We start from the raw sequence: 18,115 nt of genomic DNA on the forward strand, positions 1-18,115 counted from the left end.
TGTGTGCAGCTGGATGGCTGCCGTGCCACTGAGGCAATAGTGTTCCGTGCCCGTCCACCCCGACCCCACAGCTCACCTCCTGGCCACCCCCCGCTACTCCCCCCAGCCCTTGCAGGAATCCCCCGACCAGCAACACAACTGCCAGTACACTATGGCGATGTTGGTCACTTTCCGTACCCCCTCTCACCCTCAGCAGCCACAATGCCAGTTTCAGGATTTTTAAAAGCAGAAGTGAACCGCACCATCAGGAACTCTGCCCATCAGAGGCAGAGCATCACGGGGGCCCCGGAGGATGCCGGGTCGGGCCCGCTAATGACATGCAAACGGTGTCTACTGCACATGCGTTCCGCACCGCATTGACGCCGCTGTCCAGGTGACAGAATTGCGATTTGGCATCAAATCGCGCCCACCGCTGTTTTGCCATCGGTACCTATTCTCCACCCAATCGCGTTTCGTGATTTCAGCATCAGCCAAAGGAGAATCCAGACCCCTGTCTTTATGGCAAACAACTTGTGAGGCAGGGCTGAGAGAGAAAGACAAACTATAAATAGTGACATTTGTTGTTAAAGTACTTTAAAAATTTTGAGGTAAAACATTGCTGGAGTAGCTGAGTAATTTGGCACATTGGTTTGATTCCTGTCACATTGATGAGCATGTGTCTGTTAAATTTGGGAAGTGTGATATCTAATGCATCTTAACATAAAGCTGCAATATGGGCAATGAAAGAACTGAATTGAATGGCATTGACATTTTGAGGAAACAAAATTTAGCTTAGCCCTGCATAGGTTTCCCGATGTGCTGGTAATGGTGCAGATAAAGTGTAAGGATACAACTTTCGAACCAGTGGGAAATGAAAACCAGGTACACGTCTAGTACATGTGATACTGAGATGCTTGAGGTTTTCTATTTCTACAAGTTCATTATTAATTTAGAAGGTGTACAATAGCATCGCCTGTCCCTGAGGAGTTTTGGCTTCAGACCTGTTTTAGGTCACATGCACGTCCAGGAGAATAACTCCTCTGTCGGTAACAAAATGTCAGCAGTGATGGGTAGGGACTAAAATGGGCAGATATTTTAAATATTCCTATCGCACAGAACTCTTACTACTTCTGATGAGGACAGGAAACATTTAAATTGTATAAATATTAAGTGCATTGAGTTTTATTCAATATTTGTGCTTTCTCCTCGGAGGAGAAAACCGTACATACATTTTACACTGAGCAAAATAAAGCCCCAGCAGGAAAATGTGGAACGTGATGCTGTATATTTTCAGAGTTTTACTCTTTGGAAATTCCAACAGAACAGACAGGAACCAGGATATCAGTTTTGCCTCCTGCCTGCTTGGCCTTTGTAGTGTGTGAATTTCCAGTTGGCCTTTTAAGATCGTGAAAGCATCACTTTAATCGACAGTCTTATTCAAAGTGACCAATCAAGAAACCTCTTTCTTTGCGACAGAATCTCACAGTTTGTAGAGCGTGACCATAAATAGTGGGGGTTAAAACTCTTCCCTGAAGTTACATTTTAAAGGCGGGTTGAGGTATTTTGGAGGATAAAACGTTTCACTTCATTTTCTTTCTGCTTGAGAGTAATTTGCTTACTTACATCAGCTTCATGACTATTTGACCTGACAATTTGGTCTGTGTAGCTGTAATGCAGCAATGCAGTAAAACTGATAGCTACTCCTTTCTCTCCCCTCCTCTTCAGAATCCAGTTATTAACCTGTGTAGCAGAATGTTTAATTTGAATTTATTACCACTGGGCGTAGTTTACAAATTAATTTGCTCCACCGACAAGCTAGCCCTGATTTAATGTGTGACCTATTCAGACAGCCAGTAACTGTTTCCTCTAGTGATCTGCTCTGTCATTTATTTTGGGGTAACTTGTATTGTGACAGTGATTAATCGAGACGGTTCTCGCTTCTCGGCCTTTTGGCTAAGATCAAGTGTAGTACATTTGATCAAGGGAAGCTGAGGATTTCGATGTCGATCGTGGATTGGAGAACACGGAGGGATTGAAGTCGTCAAAGAGGAAACGTTTAGAGCTCGGCTGCTATTGGTGGATCTATATGCTGGTCTAAGCCTCTGGTTTAGGCCTAACGCCGATACAGTTTAGACTCAACGTACGATCTATGGCTGCAGCTGCATCCCGACCACCAGGCTGGGGACTGCGAAACACTGTCCGAGTCACAGTGAAGAAGGCGGAAGGGAGTCACCTGTGGACCGAAACTTCTTCATGAAGTGGGTGCTGCTCGAGTGCTGCGGGTTTCAAGCAACAGACATCTTCTGCTTGCAAAACTTCCCCAACAATGGATATTTTGATGTCACCTTCAAGAGTGTCGCAGCGTACATCAAATTCTTGAACGTGTTCAAAGAAAAAGGTAACCAGAGTCCCCTGTCTATCCTGACTGCGGAGCCTCTGTTTACGCTACCGTCGCAGCAAAACTGGGTTGTTTCACTGCACACGTACAACCCCCACATCCCCGTGTCTGATGTGCTCACGTTCCTCGCCAGGTACGCTGAGCTGAAAAGTGACAGCGTGCAACTGAAAGACACCTTTGTCATCAGGACAAGTGAGCACCAGATCAAGGTGACTCTGAGAACAGACGGCAACGGAACCATCCTGCATCCCCCCTCCAGTTTCACCATTGGAGGAAATCGTGGCTACCTCTACTACGTAGGACAGCCACGAGTATGCCGCACCTGTGGCAAAATGGGGCATGTTGCCGCAAACTGCGGTGTGACCTTCTGCAAAAACTGCAGGCAGGAGGGACACATGACTAAGGACTGCAAAGAAGACAAGTGCTGCAACCTGTGTGGGGAGGCCGGCCATCTTTACAGGGCCTGCCCGAAACGCGGGGCGACATACGCACAAATCATCAGCAGCGGAGTCAAAAAGACGACCAGAGAGGAGGTTCATACACCCTCCATCGACAAAGACACCACAGCACAGAATGTGGAAAAGCAACTGAAGGGCCCTCAACAAAAAGGGGAGGCCCTAGCACGACCGGACAACTCAACCCCAACCTCATCTGACGAGGAACACTCAATGGAAGAGGATGGGACGAAGAATAAAGAGCCCTGGGAAACAATGAACAGGGACAAACGAAAGAGGAAACAAAAAAACAAACTGAAGATACCCTCGAGGGGGAGTGGCAAAAAGCGACACCTTTCAGCCAGCGGACTTAGCGCCGACACCTCCTCCGATGAGGGAAAACAAGACAAGAATCGGCCTCAAATAAAGAGGCAAAGCACCAAAGTGGAACGGGATGCACAGACCCCCCAGACCACAGACCGGGAAGAAAATAAAACACGCCGAGACAATCAACCTCTGGCTCATGGGAACAGCAATATGACCAACGGCCACCAAACGGCGGACATCGAAAACAAGGTCACAGACCAACCCCCGAAATTAACAAGCAGCAACAACCCAGGCGAAGACCGGCCTGCAACCCCAACACCTACTGACTGCCACAACGGACGCCAGGGCTACACCACCCCCCCCCAATGCATCTGCGTCAAATTCACGGGGCCAGTGCGGACCAGGACAGTTTTCTCAGCCCTGCAACTGTGCAACAGTTTGCGAGCACCACCGGCATGCTGGGGAACATCCAACAACTGGAACAGCCAACTGTATAGACTCTGGACTCTGAGACTGATAAATCTACTGTTTAGCACAGGGCTAAATCGCTGGCTTTGAAAGCAAACCAAGGCAGGCCAGCAGCACAGTTCGATTCCCGTAACAGCCTCCCCGAACAGGCGCCGGAATGTGGTGACTAGGGGCTTTTCACAGTAACTTCATTTGAAGTCTACTTGTGACAATAAGCGATTTTAATTTCATTTCTACCTTTTTATAATGGGTTTTAAAATTACATCCATTAATGTGCGAAGCATCAAAGATACTTTGCGGTGTGTAGCCACACTCAACTATTTAGCAAATGTGAAAGCTGACCTGTTCCTGCAGGAGTGCGGAATTCCGCACCTCAGCAACTACAGGCGCTGGTCGAGCTGGTGGTCCCACGGGCCATCCATCTGGTCAGGAGGAAACGACTGCCGCTCCTCCGGCCTGGGTATTCTGCTGCGGGGAGGCAACTTCACCATCTCCGACGATAAGGAGGTGGTGGGTGGGCGCATCCTCGTAGCAGACGTCAAATACAAAAAAACCTCTCTCAGACTTATTAATGTGTACGCCTCGGCTGTAAAAAGTGAGCGGCTGGCAGTCCTTCAGTAACTCCCACTGCTGTTGGCCACCTCCAAGCCGGTCATCCTGGGCGGTGACTTCAACTGCATCATCGATGCGGCTGGACGATCCGGCAGAGCCGACAGCAAACTAGTCGCTACGTCCAGACTCCTGATGGAAACGGTAAAAGACGCCAAGCTGCTCGACGTCTGCAGCAACCCTGCAGACAGAGCGCAGCGTAGATACACATGGTCACGGCCAGACGGGTCCGTCCGCTCCAGGATAGACTTCTTCTTTGTGTCCCGTGCTTTCACGGTCAGGTCCACTGATGTAAGGCCGGTGTTCTTCTCTGACCACTGCCTCCTACTGGCCGACTGCTACCTGCAGGAAAACCAGGGGGTAGGCAGGGGGACATGGAAGCTGAATGTAAAACTGCTGACCCCTGAGAACCTCGAGGAACTCAGGAGGGATTACAAAGGTTGGAGAACCGTGAAACCCCTCTTTGAGGCTCCACATCTCTGGTGGGAAGCAATCAAGGGGAATATCAAAAGGTTTTTCATCCTCAAGGGCGTTCAAAAGGTGAGAGAGAGACGAGGGGTCATGTCCAGGCTCCAGAAAAGTATGCAGAATTTGCTCCAGCTGCAGTCGATGGGGGTGGATGTCAAGGAGGATCTCCAAGAGGTGAAGAGCCAGCAAGCCTCGCTCTACACCTCGGAGGCCTCCAAGGTTATCTTCCATTCCAGAGTCCGCTCCGTGGAGCAGGATGAAAAGTGCTCACGCTTCTTCTTCCAAAAGGTGCGCAGAGAGACCTCTGTGATCAGCAGCCTGAAGGAAGAAGATGGCTCTGTAAAGTCATCGCAGTCTGACATCCTGAGGATCAGCCAATCCTTTTATGCCGGACTGCACTGTTTCCCAGACCTTCCTGTCGACTATCACGGAGGTCTTAGGCGACAGCGAGCTGGAAAACCTGGACAAACCGCTAACTCTGGATGAGCTGACAAAGGCCGTCAAGTCCTTCGAGACGAGTAAAACTCCCGGAAGCGACGGCTTACCGGTTGAGTTGTATTCGGCTCTGTGGGACTGGATGGGCCCAGACATGCTGGAAGTGTACGAGAGTATGCTTCTGGAAGGCAGCATGTCAGAGTCCATAAGGAAAGGCATCATCACACTCATCTACAAGCAGAAGGGGGAAAGGGAAGAAATTCGAAATTGGCGACCCATTTCACTGTTGAATGTGGATTACAAAATTCTAGCCAAGGTCATCGCCAATCGGGTCAAGTCTGATCTGGAGTCGGTGATCCACCCTGACCAGACCTGTGCTGTACCCGGCAGGAAGATCTCTGATAGCCTCGCGCTACTCAGGGATACGATCGCCTACGTGCAGGACAGGAGGGTGGACACCTGCCTCATCAGCCTTGACCAGGAGAAGGCTTTTGACAGAATATCGCACACCTACATGATGGATGTGCTCTCCAAAATGGGGTTTGGGGAGGGAATTCGCAATTGGATCAAACTGCTCTACACAAACATCTATAGCGCAGTCTCAATCAATGGGTGGGAATCAGAAAAGTTCCAGATCAAATCTGGAGTCTGCCCTGTTTGTGTTCTGCATAGAACCTTTTGCCGAGTCCATCAGGAAGGATCCGGGTATAAGAGGAGTGACGATCCCAGGCAGTGGAGGCATGCAAGTCAAGGCCTCACTGTACATGGACGACGTCACCGTCTTCTGCTCGGATCCTGCATCCGTACGCTGGCTCTTGACCACCTGCGACCAGTTTGAACTGGCCTCGGGAGCCAAGGTAAACCATGGCAAGAGCGAGGCCATGTTCTTTGGGAACTGGGCCGACCGGTCCTTTGTCCCCTTCACTGTCAGGTCAGATTACCTGAAGGTGCTGGGGATATGGTTCGGAGCGGCTGGGACGTGCACCAAAAACTGGGAGGAGCGTATAGCCAAGGTAAGATAGAAACTTGGCTGGTGGGAGCAACGCTCCCTCTCCATTGCGGGCAAAACCCTGTTCATCAGGTGTGAGGTACTCTCGGTGTTACTGTACGTGGCGCAGGTCTGGCCCATAACCCGACCCTACGCCACAGCAGTCACCCGGGCCATCTTCAAATTTATCTGGATATCCAAGATGGACCGTGTCCGAAGGGACACCATGTACAAACCTCTGGAGAAGGGAGGGAGGAACGTACCCAACGCCTCCCTCATCCTGTTGGCCACCTTTGTGTCCAGCTGCATCAAGCTGTGCGTGGACCCCCGGTATGCAAACACCAAGTGTCACTACATACTGAGGTTCTACCTGTCCCTGGTGTTACGAAGGATGGGCCTGGCCTCATTGCCGCGGAACGCTCCAAGTAGTTGGACCGTGCCGTACCACCTGTCCTTCGTGGAAAAGCTTTTGAAGAAAAACACCTTTGACCACAAGTCAATGAAGCAGTGGTCAGCACGTAATGTCCTCGAGGCCCTCAGGGAAAAGGAGACTGTGGAGGACGTTGGATGGTTCCCTGAGCAGACTGTCAGAGTCATCTGGCAGAACGCCTCATCACCAGAACTTTCAAACAAGCACCAAGACCTAGCTTGGCTGGTGGTGGGAAGGGCCCTCCCTGTCAGATTCTTCATGTACACCCGAAGGCTCTGCGCCAATGCACGCTGCCCTCGGAATGGCTGTGGGGGAAATGAGATGGTCACCCACCTCCTTGTGGAATGTGCCTTTGCAAAGAAGGTCTGGAGAGAGATGCAGTGGTACTTGTCAAGGTTCATCCCGAGCAGCTCTATGATACAGGACTCTGTGCTCTACGGACTGTTTCCAGGGACACACACCGAGACAAACATCAACTGCTGCTGGAAGGTCATCAACTCGGTGAAAGACGCCCTTTGGTCTGCCCGAAACTTGCTGATCTTCCAGTGCAAAGAATTGACCTCGACCGAGTGTTGCAGACTGGCACATTCCAAGGTCCAGGACTACATGCTGAGGGACGCACTCAAGCTTGGGGCAGCTGCCGCTAAGGCGCAATGGGGAAAGACCACTGTGTAAGGTTTTTCCAGCAAATGTACACCGAGGGGCGGGTAACAGTGTAAACCCCTCTTGGTCTGGGCCACCAACACTCCAATGTATAAAACAAACATGACAATGTAAATATTTAAGAAGGAATTGTAACGTAAAGAGTGATAGGTGTATAATATTATCAAAATTGAATGGAAGAAAGTCAAGGCAATGGGTAACTCTGATGGAAATGTACAGTCAAGACAATTCGAAATGTTCTGTGATGTTTATGATAAATTTTATGAATAAAGTATATTTTTTTGAATTAAAAAAAAAGTGATTAATCGAGACGGTTTGATATTTTACCCATTCCTTTGCATTAGTCCTTCATTTCTTAGACGGTCTAGTCAATTTAACACTGGCCCCACAGTTAATAGGCTGATGAACCTATTCATTGGTTGGTCAGGAGTAATGCTTCTGCAGTCAGTAAATTATTAGGTAAAGGCAATTGTTTTTTTCATTTAGTCACCAAATTTAAATCCATTAGTTTGACCCAAACAATATTTTACTTTGTTCAGTGAATGGTTAACAATAATTTGCGTCATGACCGATTGAAACTTGTTCACTAGTTACTTATTAAAGTGGGTAGCTCCTATTTATCAGACAACCTTAAGCAGTTTGGCTAGTTCCTGGACTAATGTATACGGCATCAAATAGTGTTAAAGCCCTGAGGTAAGATATCTAAATTGAAAGCATTAGTTTAAGTAGAGCTCGAATTATCAATGTAAGGAGACAATGTAGAAACCTCCACCAAAGTGGTGATCAACTTCCTAATGAACAAACTAGACTCCATCCAAGGGTAACAACACAAAGATTACAAAGATGGAGGAGTAAAGTTTTAGGCGCGATTCAACTAATTGGGAACAAAGTCCCATTGCGAGCACATTTAGCTGCGTGTTTCCCAGTGCTCGCAACACAACTTGCATTGAATAAGAGGCCTCAGCGGGGAATGCGCAGCCGAGGCCTCACATAGACCCATTTTGTGCACTGAGGAGCTCTGCTCACCGAAAATCCTCAGTGTAGTGAGAGATGGCGTCCCGATCTCCGAGGCCACCAAAGCGACCCCTGACCCATCCCATCCTGTTCCCCAGGTTCTCTACCGTGGCTCTGAGCCCTTTGTTGGCCTCCACCGTCCTCAGCAGCTCCTCACCAATTGAGGTGAACTGGTCACTGTGCTGCAACCCAGCTTCCGCCACCCCCTTCAACTTGTCCCCATGCTCACGTACCTCGGCCGATGTCTTCAACACCGCCGCCTTCACTGGGGCCATTGTCTCCTCCACCAGCTCCTTCATCGCAGCCATCATCTCCTTTTGCATCGCCTCCATGTTCTTGGCATTTGACCTCTCAAACTCTCCAGCCATCACCTCGGTCAGAGTTTCCACTGTGAAGGGCGTGGCCCCACCCAGCGATCCCAGCCTCCGCCATCATTCCTGCAGCCTGGCTGACCCGTCCCCTCTTCGTCATACTTCCACTCACCCCCTTCTTCCCAGCGGCTTTTTTCTGGGTCTTAGACATTCTCCACCTTCCTTATGACTGCCTGCACCAGCTTATTCTAAAACTGCCCCTGAAACCGGGCATTAAACACCAAAAATCGGAGCCTCGAGCAGGAGCCACCCAATGTGCGCCTTCCACCTACATGCCGTCACCGGAAGCCCTGTCCCACTCTTTATATGGAAAAGATTTCAAATTAGTTTCAACAGTACAAATTTCAGAACAAATGATTTAATCTATTTTAGGTTTCTGGTCTTCCTGACGTACCAGACTTACTATGAATACCCACTGGCAACATACTTGGAGTATCCAATCGTAATTATACAAGGTAACTGATTATTTACTATGCTACTATAATAACAAACCAAGGCAGGATGGAGGGAGAGGGAAACTGCCATACCTTTGTCTTTGTGCAAAAGTTAAGTAGAACCTTCACAGTACATTATTGTACAAAAGTGGATGACAACAGCTAACACCCTCAGTGACTCAGTAGGCTAAGTGGCAGCCCTGCCTGCTCTAATTTCTATAATTAGCACACAAAAAGTGCACTAAACAGTGAACCTGCAAACCGTACAGGCTGTAAGTTTCCTAATCCGATCCCTGGCCTGTGCAGAGTTAACTGCACAGAATTTGGGTTGCATGATTAGCTTTAGAATTATGGGCTAGAGAAATAAGAGAAATTCCCTAACTTCCTCCAATTGACTGCTAACCAACAGCCTCTGCTGGAAAGTGTCCATGCAAGTGAATTAGGCATGGTTTCGACTAGCTGCATTAATACGTTTCCCGATGCCTGCCACCATCGGGGCAGTCAGTTCTGAAGGGAGTTGGCAATTTGGGAGAAGAGAAGAAATTGGCAAACATTCCCAAAATTTAACGTAGTCCCGAATCTCTTCTGATCTTCAAGTTGTGATCCATAATCAAAGAAATTGAGCATGCTGCCAATGTTTAGTGGTTGACAAACAGTACCGTTTCGACATGACAAAAATGCAACCAATAATTTTATCTAGTGTAGATGAAATAAAGAATGTTCATGCCTGAAATTTGAAATGAGAGAAAATGACAGAAGTGGGTAATCGGCTAGTCAGCATCTGAAAGAGAAAAGGCATGCTTAATGTTTCAGGTGGGGCCCTTTGATCAGAATTGAGATTATTGCCTCCAGTTGGTTGGTTTCATGGGAATTAAAAGTTTAATTAATGACTATATCAGGAATAATACTGTCCTTTGTTTTGCAGATGCTATTCTCTTGATGTGTGTTCTCTTTTATAACGGAAACATTGGGACAGCTTTACCATACACAATTCTGTATCCTTCAAATTACATTCTGAACAAGGGATTCATTCCCAATTCTTTTATTTCATTGAAGTGTTGGCTTGGTCCATCTGAAATTCAGTACTATGGTACAATGAGACTTGCCTGTAATTGCTCTTCTACCGAATTCTTATTTTCAATAAATTTAGAGTACCCAATTCATTTTTCCAATTAAGGGGCAATTTAGCGCGGCCAATCTACCTACCCCGCACATCTTTGGGTTGTGGGGGCGAAACCCATGCAACACTGGGAGAATGTGCAAACTCCACACGGACAGTGACCCAGTGCCGGGATCGAACCTGGGACCTCGGTGCCGTGAGGCAGCAGTGCTAACCACTGCGCCACCGTGCTGCCAACCCTTCTACCGAATTCTGACCTCAAGCCGTTCTGCTGTGAGCAAAGGCCAATGAAAAATCAAAGTATATATCTCCCTGGACTACTCTTATGTACCTTGTTATGGCTGGGCTTTGCAGAGTGACAGTGGGACAAGTGAGAGTAAATGAATCTGAACGCCCATGGCCACGGTTGTATAAGTTGCAAGAGAACAAAATTGGAGTCAAAGAGAAAGCAATGTTAGCATCACAAAAAAGGAAATAGATTGTTGCATATCTTAGGGTTTGAGTGAGTATTTACTCACCGCCTGAAGGTTTAATTGTACAGTTTGATATTTGAAACTCTGGTTATGTTACATCCTTGCAACGTGGGGCAACACGGTAGTACAGTGGTTAGCACTGTTGCTTCACAGCTCCCGGCTTTGGTCACTGTCTGTGAGGAGTATGCACATTCTCCCCGTGTCTGCGTTGGTTTCCTCCGGGTGCTCCAGTTTCAGTCCAAAGATGTGCAGATTCGATGGATTGGCCATGCTAAATTGCCTTAGTGTCTAAAGAAAAGGTTAGGTGGGGTTACTGGGTTACGGAGATAGGGTGGAGGTGTGGGCTTGTGTAGGGTGCTCTTTCCAAGGGCTGGTGCAGGCTCGATGGGCCAAATGGTCTCCTGCTGCTCTGTAAATTCTATGATCCTATGATACTGCACTCTTATGTTTATATTACTATCCTATTTCCAGGATTGAGATACTATGGTGACCAATAGCAGCAATTGGGAATGATTGAGAGGTGGCTGTGGTTTGTGGAAACACCCTTTACCTTCTCATTCAGTTAGCCAAGTGACAGCTGTCCCTGTGACTGCATGGGTTTCCTCCGGGTGCTCTGGTTTCCTCCCACAAGTCCCGAAGGACATGGAAGCTGCCTGCCTAGTGCGAGCAACAAAGGTGGATGGCAGCCATGATGGAACCTGCTGTTTCCTTGCCGAATAAACCAGACAGAATTTGGAGAGTGCCAGTAGCGTTAAGACAAAGAAAAGTGGCCATGCAGCCAAAATAAAAGCATTGTGCTCAACTTGGTGTAAGATGTCCTTGTGTTCTATCCAGCAACGCACGGGACATCCCAACTCCTCAGACATGACAGTGGTATTCAGTTCATGGCTGAAATTTGGCTTTCTTGACTTGCAGTTGGTGCAATAAATATTGCAAATATTTTTTTATATAAAGGAATACCTTCGTTTTAGCAAGTAGGGAGGCTGAAGGAGAAGTGGTATTGTGGTTATGCTGCTGGATTCGGAACTCAGAAACTAACAATTCAAAGAGCTTAAGCTCAAATCTCACTTTGGCAGTTTTGAGATTTTGAATTCAGTTTAAAAAAACTAAAATCTGAAAATCAAAAGCTGGTGCCACTAGAAAGCAACCGGCCTGTCATAAAAACTCAACAGCTTCATTAACACCCTTTAGGCATGGAAACAAAACACAGATCCAGTTGGACACCATTAATATTCCCTCTGAAATGACCCTGGGGATACATGACTGTCTCAGTGACCTGAGAACGAATTTAAAAATCTATCCATCTGATACCATGCGGTGGTAACTTATTCAGAAAGATGTATGCCACTCCCTGGCAAAGGAAATGTCCAATGCAAAAACAGGTGGCTCATTAAGTGGCTCATTAAAATAAAGACAAAATCTGCAATCGTGCACATAAGACCATAACTTTTAAGCTGATAGTTTTAGAGTTAATAACCACTTCCATAACTTTAGAGAACACAACATAACTTGAGTGTGGACTGCTGATGGAAAATAAGTACTGTAGAATTTACCTAAATGAAGGATTTAATTCAAAGTATTCGAAATGAATAATGCCATTGAATTTGCTAAGAATTCCACAATGTAAACTGCTTCTGTTATTTACAGATGGTAAAGTAGTTCTTGCATGAAACAGAAAATTGACTTGCGTTCCATTTTTGGTTTGTACCTTAGCGACATTCAGATTTATCCTTGGTTGGCGTCTCATAACAATCCATAAGTTGATCATAGATTTAGCTATGGTAAGTATTGCATTAAGTAACTTGTGGATGATATTTTACTTTAACCATTAACTTGCTGCTGATGTAGACAACGGTAAGTATGTGCTTCATGTAGTGATGGACTAACTAGTACACCAGTGATCTAATTTGTATTACTGAACTTTTTAACCTGTAGAAAAGCTTCAGTGACATCCAGTTATACCTGTAACTGGTTGCAAGGAGGTAAAATTAAATCTAAGCACATTTGAATTCTCATTTTCTCTGTCTTGCAGTCCCAGCTGGAATAGCTGAGGTCTGTGTGTAAATGTGAAACCAATCCCCTACAAGAGCAGCTTTGAGCATATGTATGATATTGAGCTATTATTTGTATTCTCTCTGCAAACATAGAGAATTAACTGGATTACATACAGATGTGTCTATTTCTAATACAATACCTAACTCATAATTGTTTTTGCGTTAAATTCCACACCTGGAACCTTGTTATGCACAGGCGGATTTCCCGCTGAATCACCTGGTAGGCTGGCAGCTGATTTGTCTGCCCCCGTCAGCTGGTGGGTTCAAAGGTTCCATTGCCATATTTAAACACCACTCCAGCAGACCCACCAGTCCGTGCAAGTGTCCGGAACCCAGAAACAAAAGACGAGCAGCCTCAAGAAGAAGGTTGCACCAGCTTTCACCATCTTGGCCCTCGGCGTCCTTATTCGAGGATTCTGGGTTCACCAACATGTGTTCTACCCTAGGGACGGCTCCGAGAAGCAGACCAACCTCACCGCTCCAGCCTGGGAGGCCGTTGCCCAGGGGGTCAGTGCAGCTGCCTCCCGCCCATGAAGCGTCATCCAGTGCAGGAAGCGGATGAATGATCTCATCCACTCCACCAGGGTAAGTCCTCTCTCAGCTCCCTCCACTATCAAACTCTCAGCACGGCACCCCTTCCTTTTGTCTCCATACAGGCCCAACGTACGCACAACGAGCAAGACCCGACCAGGGAAGGGATTGCAGAGATACTCACCCTCAGCAAATTCAAAGTGGCTTCTGCAGAGCTCTTTGGAAAAGACAGAGCTCGCTCCCGTGGCAACGCAGAGCTTGGCCTCTCTCAACAACCTGGTCCGGACGTCAGACCCAGTACTTCACCCAATCCTGCAATTCACACTGGGTGCAATGTTCTCAGAAACAGCTTCAGCTCATCCAGGAAAACCGTCCTTCTGTATTTTCCATCTACCCGCAGATCACGACCAGCTAGTCAGCTCAGCTGCTCCCAGCCCCCACATCTGCAGCATGAGTTGGCTCAGGAAGAACATTCACAGCGCTCACCCAAACCCTTCACCAACGCAGGGACACACACCTCGGTGGAGCATGGCACAAGTTAGAATCAGGGTCTCGTTCTGGACCTCACCTCACTGGTACGACCCACTGCAGTTGGAGGCAGGGACAGCCCAGGTCTCCGGCACTCCAGAGGACTTCTGGAGATCAGCCGCCCGCACAGTCCCAGTCAGATGATCAGTCTGGGGGAGATGCAGCCAGCTCAATGGTGGAGATGCAAAGAAAGGCAGCGGAACACCAGGCAGAAGTTTAGGAGTCTCTCAGCAGACTGGAGTGTCGATGGAAGAGTCTGTCCGTGTTCTGTCTGATGTTGTGGCTGTGACATGCTATCACCTCAATGCGACCATCATGGAGAGGTTTGTCCAGCAGGTTTTGCCAGATTTGTGCTCGGCCCTGCACTCCATTCCCACACACTCTGATGGGCACCATCAGGATGTAGGCCACATGGGGACGAGGCACCTTGACCTTCCTCCAGGAGTAGTGCTGGGTCCCCCTACCACCCACAGGGAAAATGCGTGTGAGCCGGACACCTCTGGGGCCTCCACTCGGGACACTTCCTGGTTGTGCAGTTGGTCAGAGTTACCTCTGACTGTGCCCACATCAACTCCAGCAACGCAAACTGCTGGAGCATGAGATTCTAATGACTCCAGGGCTCTCCAGGGCCCAGACCACCAGAGGACATGCACCTAGGTCATCACATCCATCAGCGCTAAACAGCAGGCTGTCTCCACCCCTGCTGCAGATGTGGGGGCTGTATCAGGTTTCGGAAAGTTTAAAAAATGAAGGTCGGCATGGGAGCGCAGTGGTTAGCACTGCTGCCTCACGGCACCGAGGACCCAGGTTCGATCCTGGCCCCGGATCACTGTCCATGTGGAGTTTGCACATTCTCCCCGTGTCTGCGTGGGTCTCACCCCCACAACCCAAAGATATGCAGGGTAGGTGGATTGGCCACACTAATAGTCCCTTAATTGGAAACATTTTGTAAAAAGTTTTTTAATGTCACCTCAGATCACGGTGCTGAATGAATTACACTTTTTGAAAACCCTTTCATGAGTCTTAAATGTCACTGTCAGATGAAAGCATTTTGTTTTGGATCTTTGCAATCCTCTTATTCCGAGATACAACCTTTCTTACACTTGGAGTGGCCCCTTTTAAGATTAACATTCATGTGATGTCAACCTCAGTGACATGTAGTACCGGACAGGTGTGTTCTCAGGGAGATGTGTGTAATTCTTTATTCAAAGTGCATGACTACTCAATAATTAGTCATGAAGGGATAGCAGTGGTTGAGGAGGGCTCATCAGATATGATTCATCTGAGTTTCCTCGTGTCCCAAACCTTAACTTGCACTTTAGGATGAGTTACGGTATCGAGCGCCGCACCGTGAGTTAGTGTATCGAGCGCCGCACCGTGAGTTAGTGTATCGAGCGCCGCACCGTGAGTTAGTGTACAGAGCGCCGCACCGTGAGTTAGTGTACTGAGTGCTGCTCCGTGAGTTAGTGTACTGAGCGCCACACCGTGAGTTAGTGTACTGAGAGCTGCATTGTGGGTTAGTGTACTGAGTGCCACACCATGAATTAGTGTTTGCCGAGCGCTGCTCCGTGAGTTGGTGTACCGAGCGCTGCTCCGTGAGTTGGTGTACCGAGCGCTGCTCCGTGAGTTGGTGTACCGAGCGCTGCTCCGTGAGTTGGTGTACCGAGCGCTGCTCCGTGAGTTGGTGTTCCGAGCGCCACACCATTTGTTAGTGTACCGAGAGCTGCTCCGTATGTTAGCGTACCGAGCGCTGTTCCATGAGTTAGTGTACCGAGCACTGCACCGTGTGTTAGTGTACCGAGCGCTGTTCCGTAAATTAGTGTATCGAGCGCCGCACCGTGAGTTAGTGTACTGAGTGCCACACCATGAATTAGTGTATTGAGCGCTGCACCGTGAGTTAGTGTACTGAGCGCCGCACCGTGAGTTAGTGTACTGAGAGCTGCATTGTGGGTTAGTGTACTGAGTGCCACACCATGAATTAGTGTTTGCCGAGCGCTGCACCGTGAGTTAGTATACTGAGCGCTGCTCCGTGAGTTGGTGTACCGAGCGCTGCTCCGTGAGTTGGTGTACCGAGCGCCACACCATTTGTTAGTGTACCGAGAGCTGCTCCGTATGTTAGCGTACTGAGCGCTGTTCCGTATGTTAGCGTACCGAGCGCTGTTCCGTAAGTTAGTGTACTGAGCGCCGCACCGTGAGTTAGTGTACCGAGCGCCGCACCATGTCTTAATGTACTGAGCGCTGCTCCGTGAGTTAGTGTACCGAGCGCAGCACCGTGAGTTAGTGTACCGAGCGCAGCACCGTGAGTTAGTGTACTGAGCGCCGCACCGTGAGTTAGTGTACCGAGCGCCGCACTATGACTTAGTGTACTGAGCGCTGCTCCGTGAGTTAGTGTACCGAGCGCAGCACCGTGAGTTAGTGTACCGAGCGCAGCACCGTGAGTTAGTGTACCGAGCGCAGCACCGTGAGTTAGTGTACTGAGCGCTGCTCCGTGAGTTAGTGTACTGAGCGCCACACCGGGAATTAGTGTACCGAGCGCCGCACCGTGAGTTAGTGTACCGAGCGCCGCACCGTGAGTTAGTGTACCGAGCGCCGCACCATGACTTAGTGTACTGAGCGCTGCTCCGTGAGTTAGTATACCGAGCTCCGCACTGTGAGATAGTGTACTGAGTGCCGCACCGTGAGTTAGTGTACCGAGCGCTGCTCCGTGAGATAGTGTACCGAGCGCTGGTCCATGACTTAGTGTACTGCGCGCCGCACCGTGAGTTAGTGTACCGAACGCTGTACCGTGAGTTAGTGTACAGAGCGCCGCACCATGACTTAGTGTACTGAGCGCTGCTCCGTGAGTTAGTGTACCGAGCTCCGCACTGTGAGACAGTGTACTGAGTGCCGCACCGTGAGTTAGTGTACCGAGCGCTGCTCCATGACTTAGTGTACTGAGCGCTGCACCGTGAGTTAGTGTACCGAGCGCCACACCGTGAGTTAGTGTACCGAGCGCCGCACCGTGAGTTAGTTTACCGAGAGCCGCTCAGTGAGTTAGTGTACCGAGCGCTGCTCCGTGAGTTAGTGTATCGAGCACCGCACCGTGAGTTAGTGTACCGAGTACCGCACCGTGTGTTAGTTTACCGAGAGCCGCTCCGTGAGTTAGTGTACCGAGCGCTGCTCCGTGAGTTAGTGTACCGAGTACCGCACCGTGAGTTAGGGTACCGAGCACCGCACCGTGAGTTAGTGTACCGAGTAACGCACCGTGAGTTAGGGTACCGAGCTCCGCACCGTGCGTTAGTGTACCGAGCGCTGCTCCGTGAGTTAGTGTACCGAGCGCCGCACCGTGAGTTAGTTTACCGAGCGCCGCACCATGACTTAGTGTACTGAGCGCTGCACCGTGAGTTAGTGTACTGAGCGCCGCACCGTGAGTTAGTGTACTGAGCGCCGCACCATGACTTAGTGTATCGAGCGCCGCACCGTGAGTTAGTGTACTGAGTGCCACACCATGAATTAGTGTATTGAGCGCTGCACCGTGAGTTAGTGTACTGAGAGCTGCATTGTGGGTTAGTGTACTGAGTGCCACACCATGAATTAGTGTTTGCCGAGCGCTGCACCGTGAGTTAGTATACTGAGCGCTGCTCCGTGAGTTGGTGTACCGAGCGCTGCTCCGTGAGTTGGTGTACCGAGCGCCACACCATTTGTTAGTGTACCGAGAGCTGCTCCGTATGTTAGCGTACTGAGCGCTGTTCCGTATGTTAGCGTACCGAGCGCTGTTCCGTAAGTTAGTGTACTGAGCGCCGCACCGTGAGTTAGTGTACCGAGCGCCGCACCATGTCTTAATGTACTGAGCGCTGCTCCGTGAGTTAGTGTACCGAGCGCAGCACCGTGAGTTAGTGTACCGAGCGCAGCACCGTGAGTTAGTGTACTGAGCGCCGCACCGTGAGTTAGTGTACCGAGCGCCGCACTATGACTTAGTGTACTGAGCGCTGCTCCGTGAGTTAGTGTACCGAGCGCAGCACCGTGAGTTAGTGTACCGAGCGCAGCACCGTGAGTTAGTGTACCGAGCGCAGCACCGTGAGTTAGTGTACTGAGCGCTGCTCCGTGAGTTAGTGTACTGAGCGCCACACCGGGAATTAGTGTACCGAGCGCCGCACCGTGAGTTAGTGTACCGAGCGCCGCACCGTGAGTTAGTGTACCGAGCGCCGCACCATGACTTAGTGTACTGAGCGCTGCTCCGTGAGTTAGTATACCGAGCTCCGCACTGTGAGATAGTGTACTGAGTGCCGCACCGTGAGTTAGTGTACCGAGCGCTGCTCCGTGAGATAGTGTACCGAGCGCTGGTCCATGACTTAGTGTACTGCGCGCCGCACCGTGAGTTAGTGTACCGAACGCTGTACCGTGAGTTAGTG

General features: G+C 49.2%; 1 protein-coding gene across 1 annotated transcript in view; it reads left to right on the plus strand.

Moving 5' to 3' along the window:
• slc66a3 (solute carrier family 66 member 3) overlaps nt 1-18,115 on the plus strand; it is a 65,000-nt gene that overhangs the window by 24,992 nt on the left and 21,893 nt on the right. Inside the window, exons 2-4 of the mRNA XM_072498787.1 lie at nt 8,957-9,039; nt 9,944-10,013; nt 12,335-12,392. Coding sequence (XP_072354888.1) covers nt 8,957-9,039; nt 9,944-10,013; nt 12,335-12,392 — 211 coding nt within the window. The remainder of the gene's footprint in view (nt 1-8,956; nt 9,040-9,943; nt 10,014-12,334; nt 12,393-18,115) is intronic.

The sequence above is a fragment of the Scyliorhinus torazame genome, chromosome 4, assembly GCF_047496885.1.
Source record: "Scyliorhinus torazame isolate Kashiwa2021f chromosome 4, sScyTor2.1, whole genome shotgun sequence".
Classification (NCBI taxonomy): domain Eukaryota; kingdom Metazoa; phylum Chordata; class Chondrichthyes; order Carcharhiniformes; family Scyliorhinidae; genus Scyliorhinus; species Scyliorhinus torazame.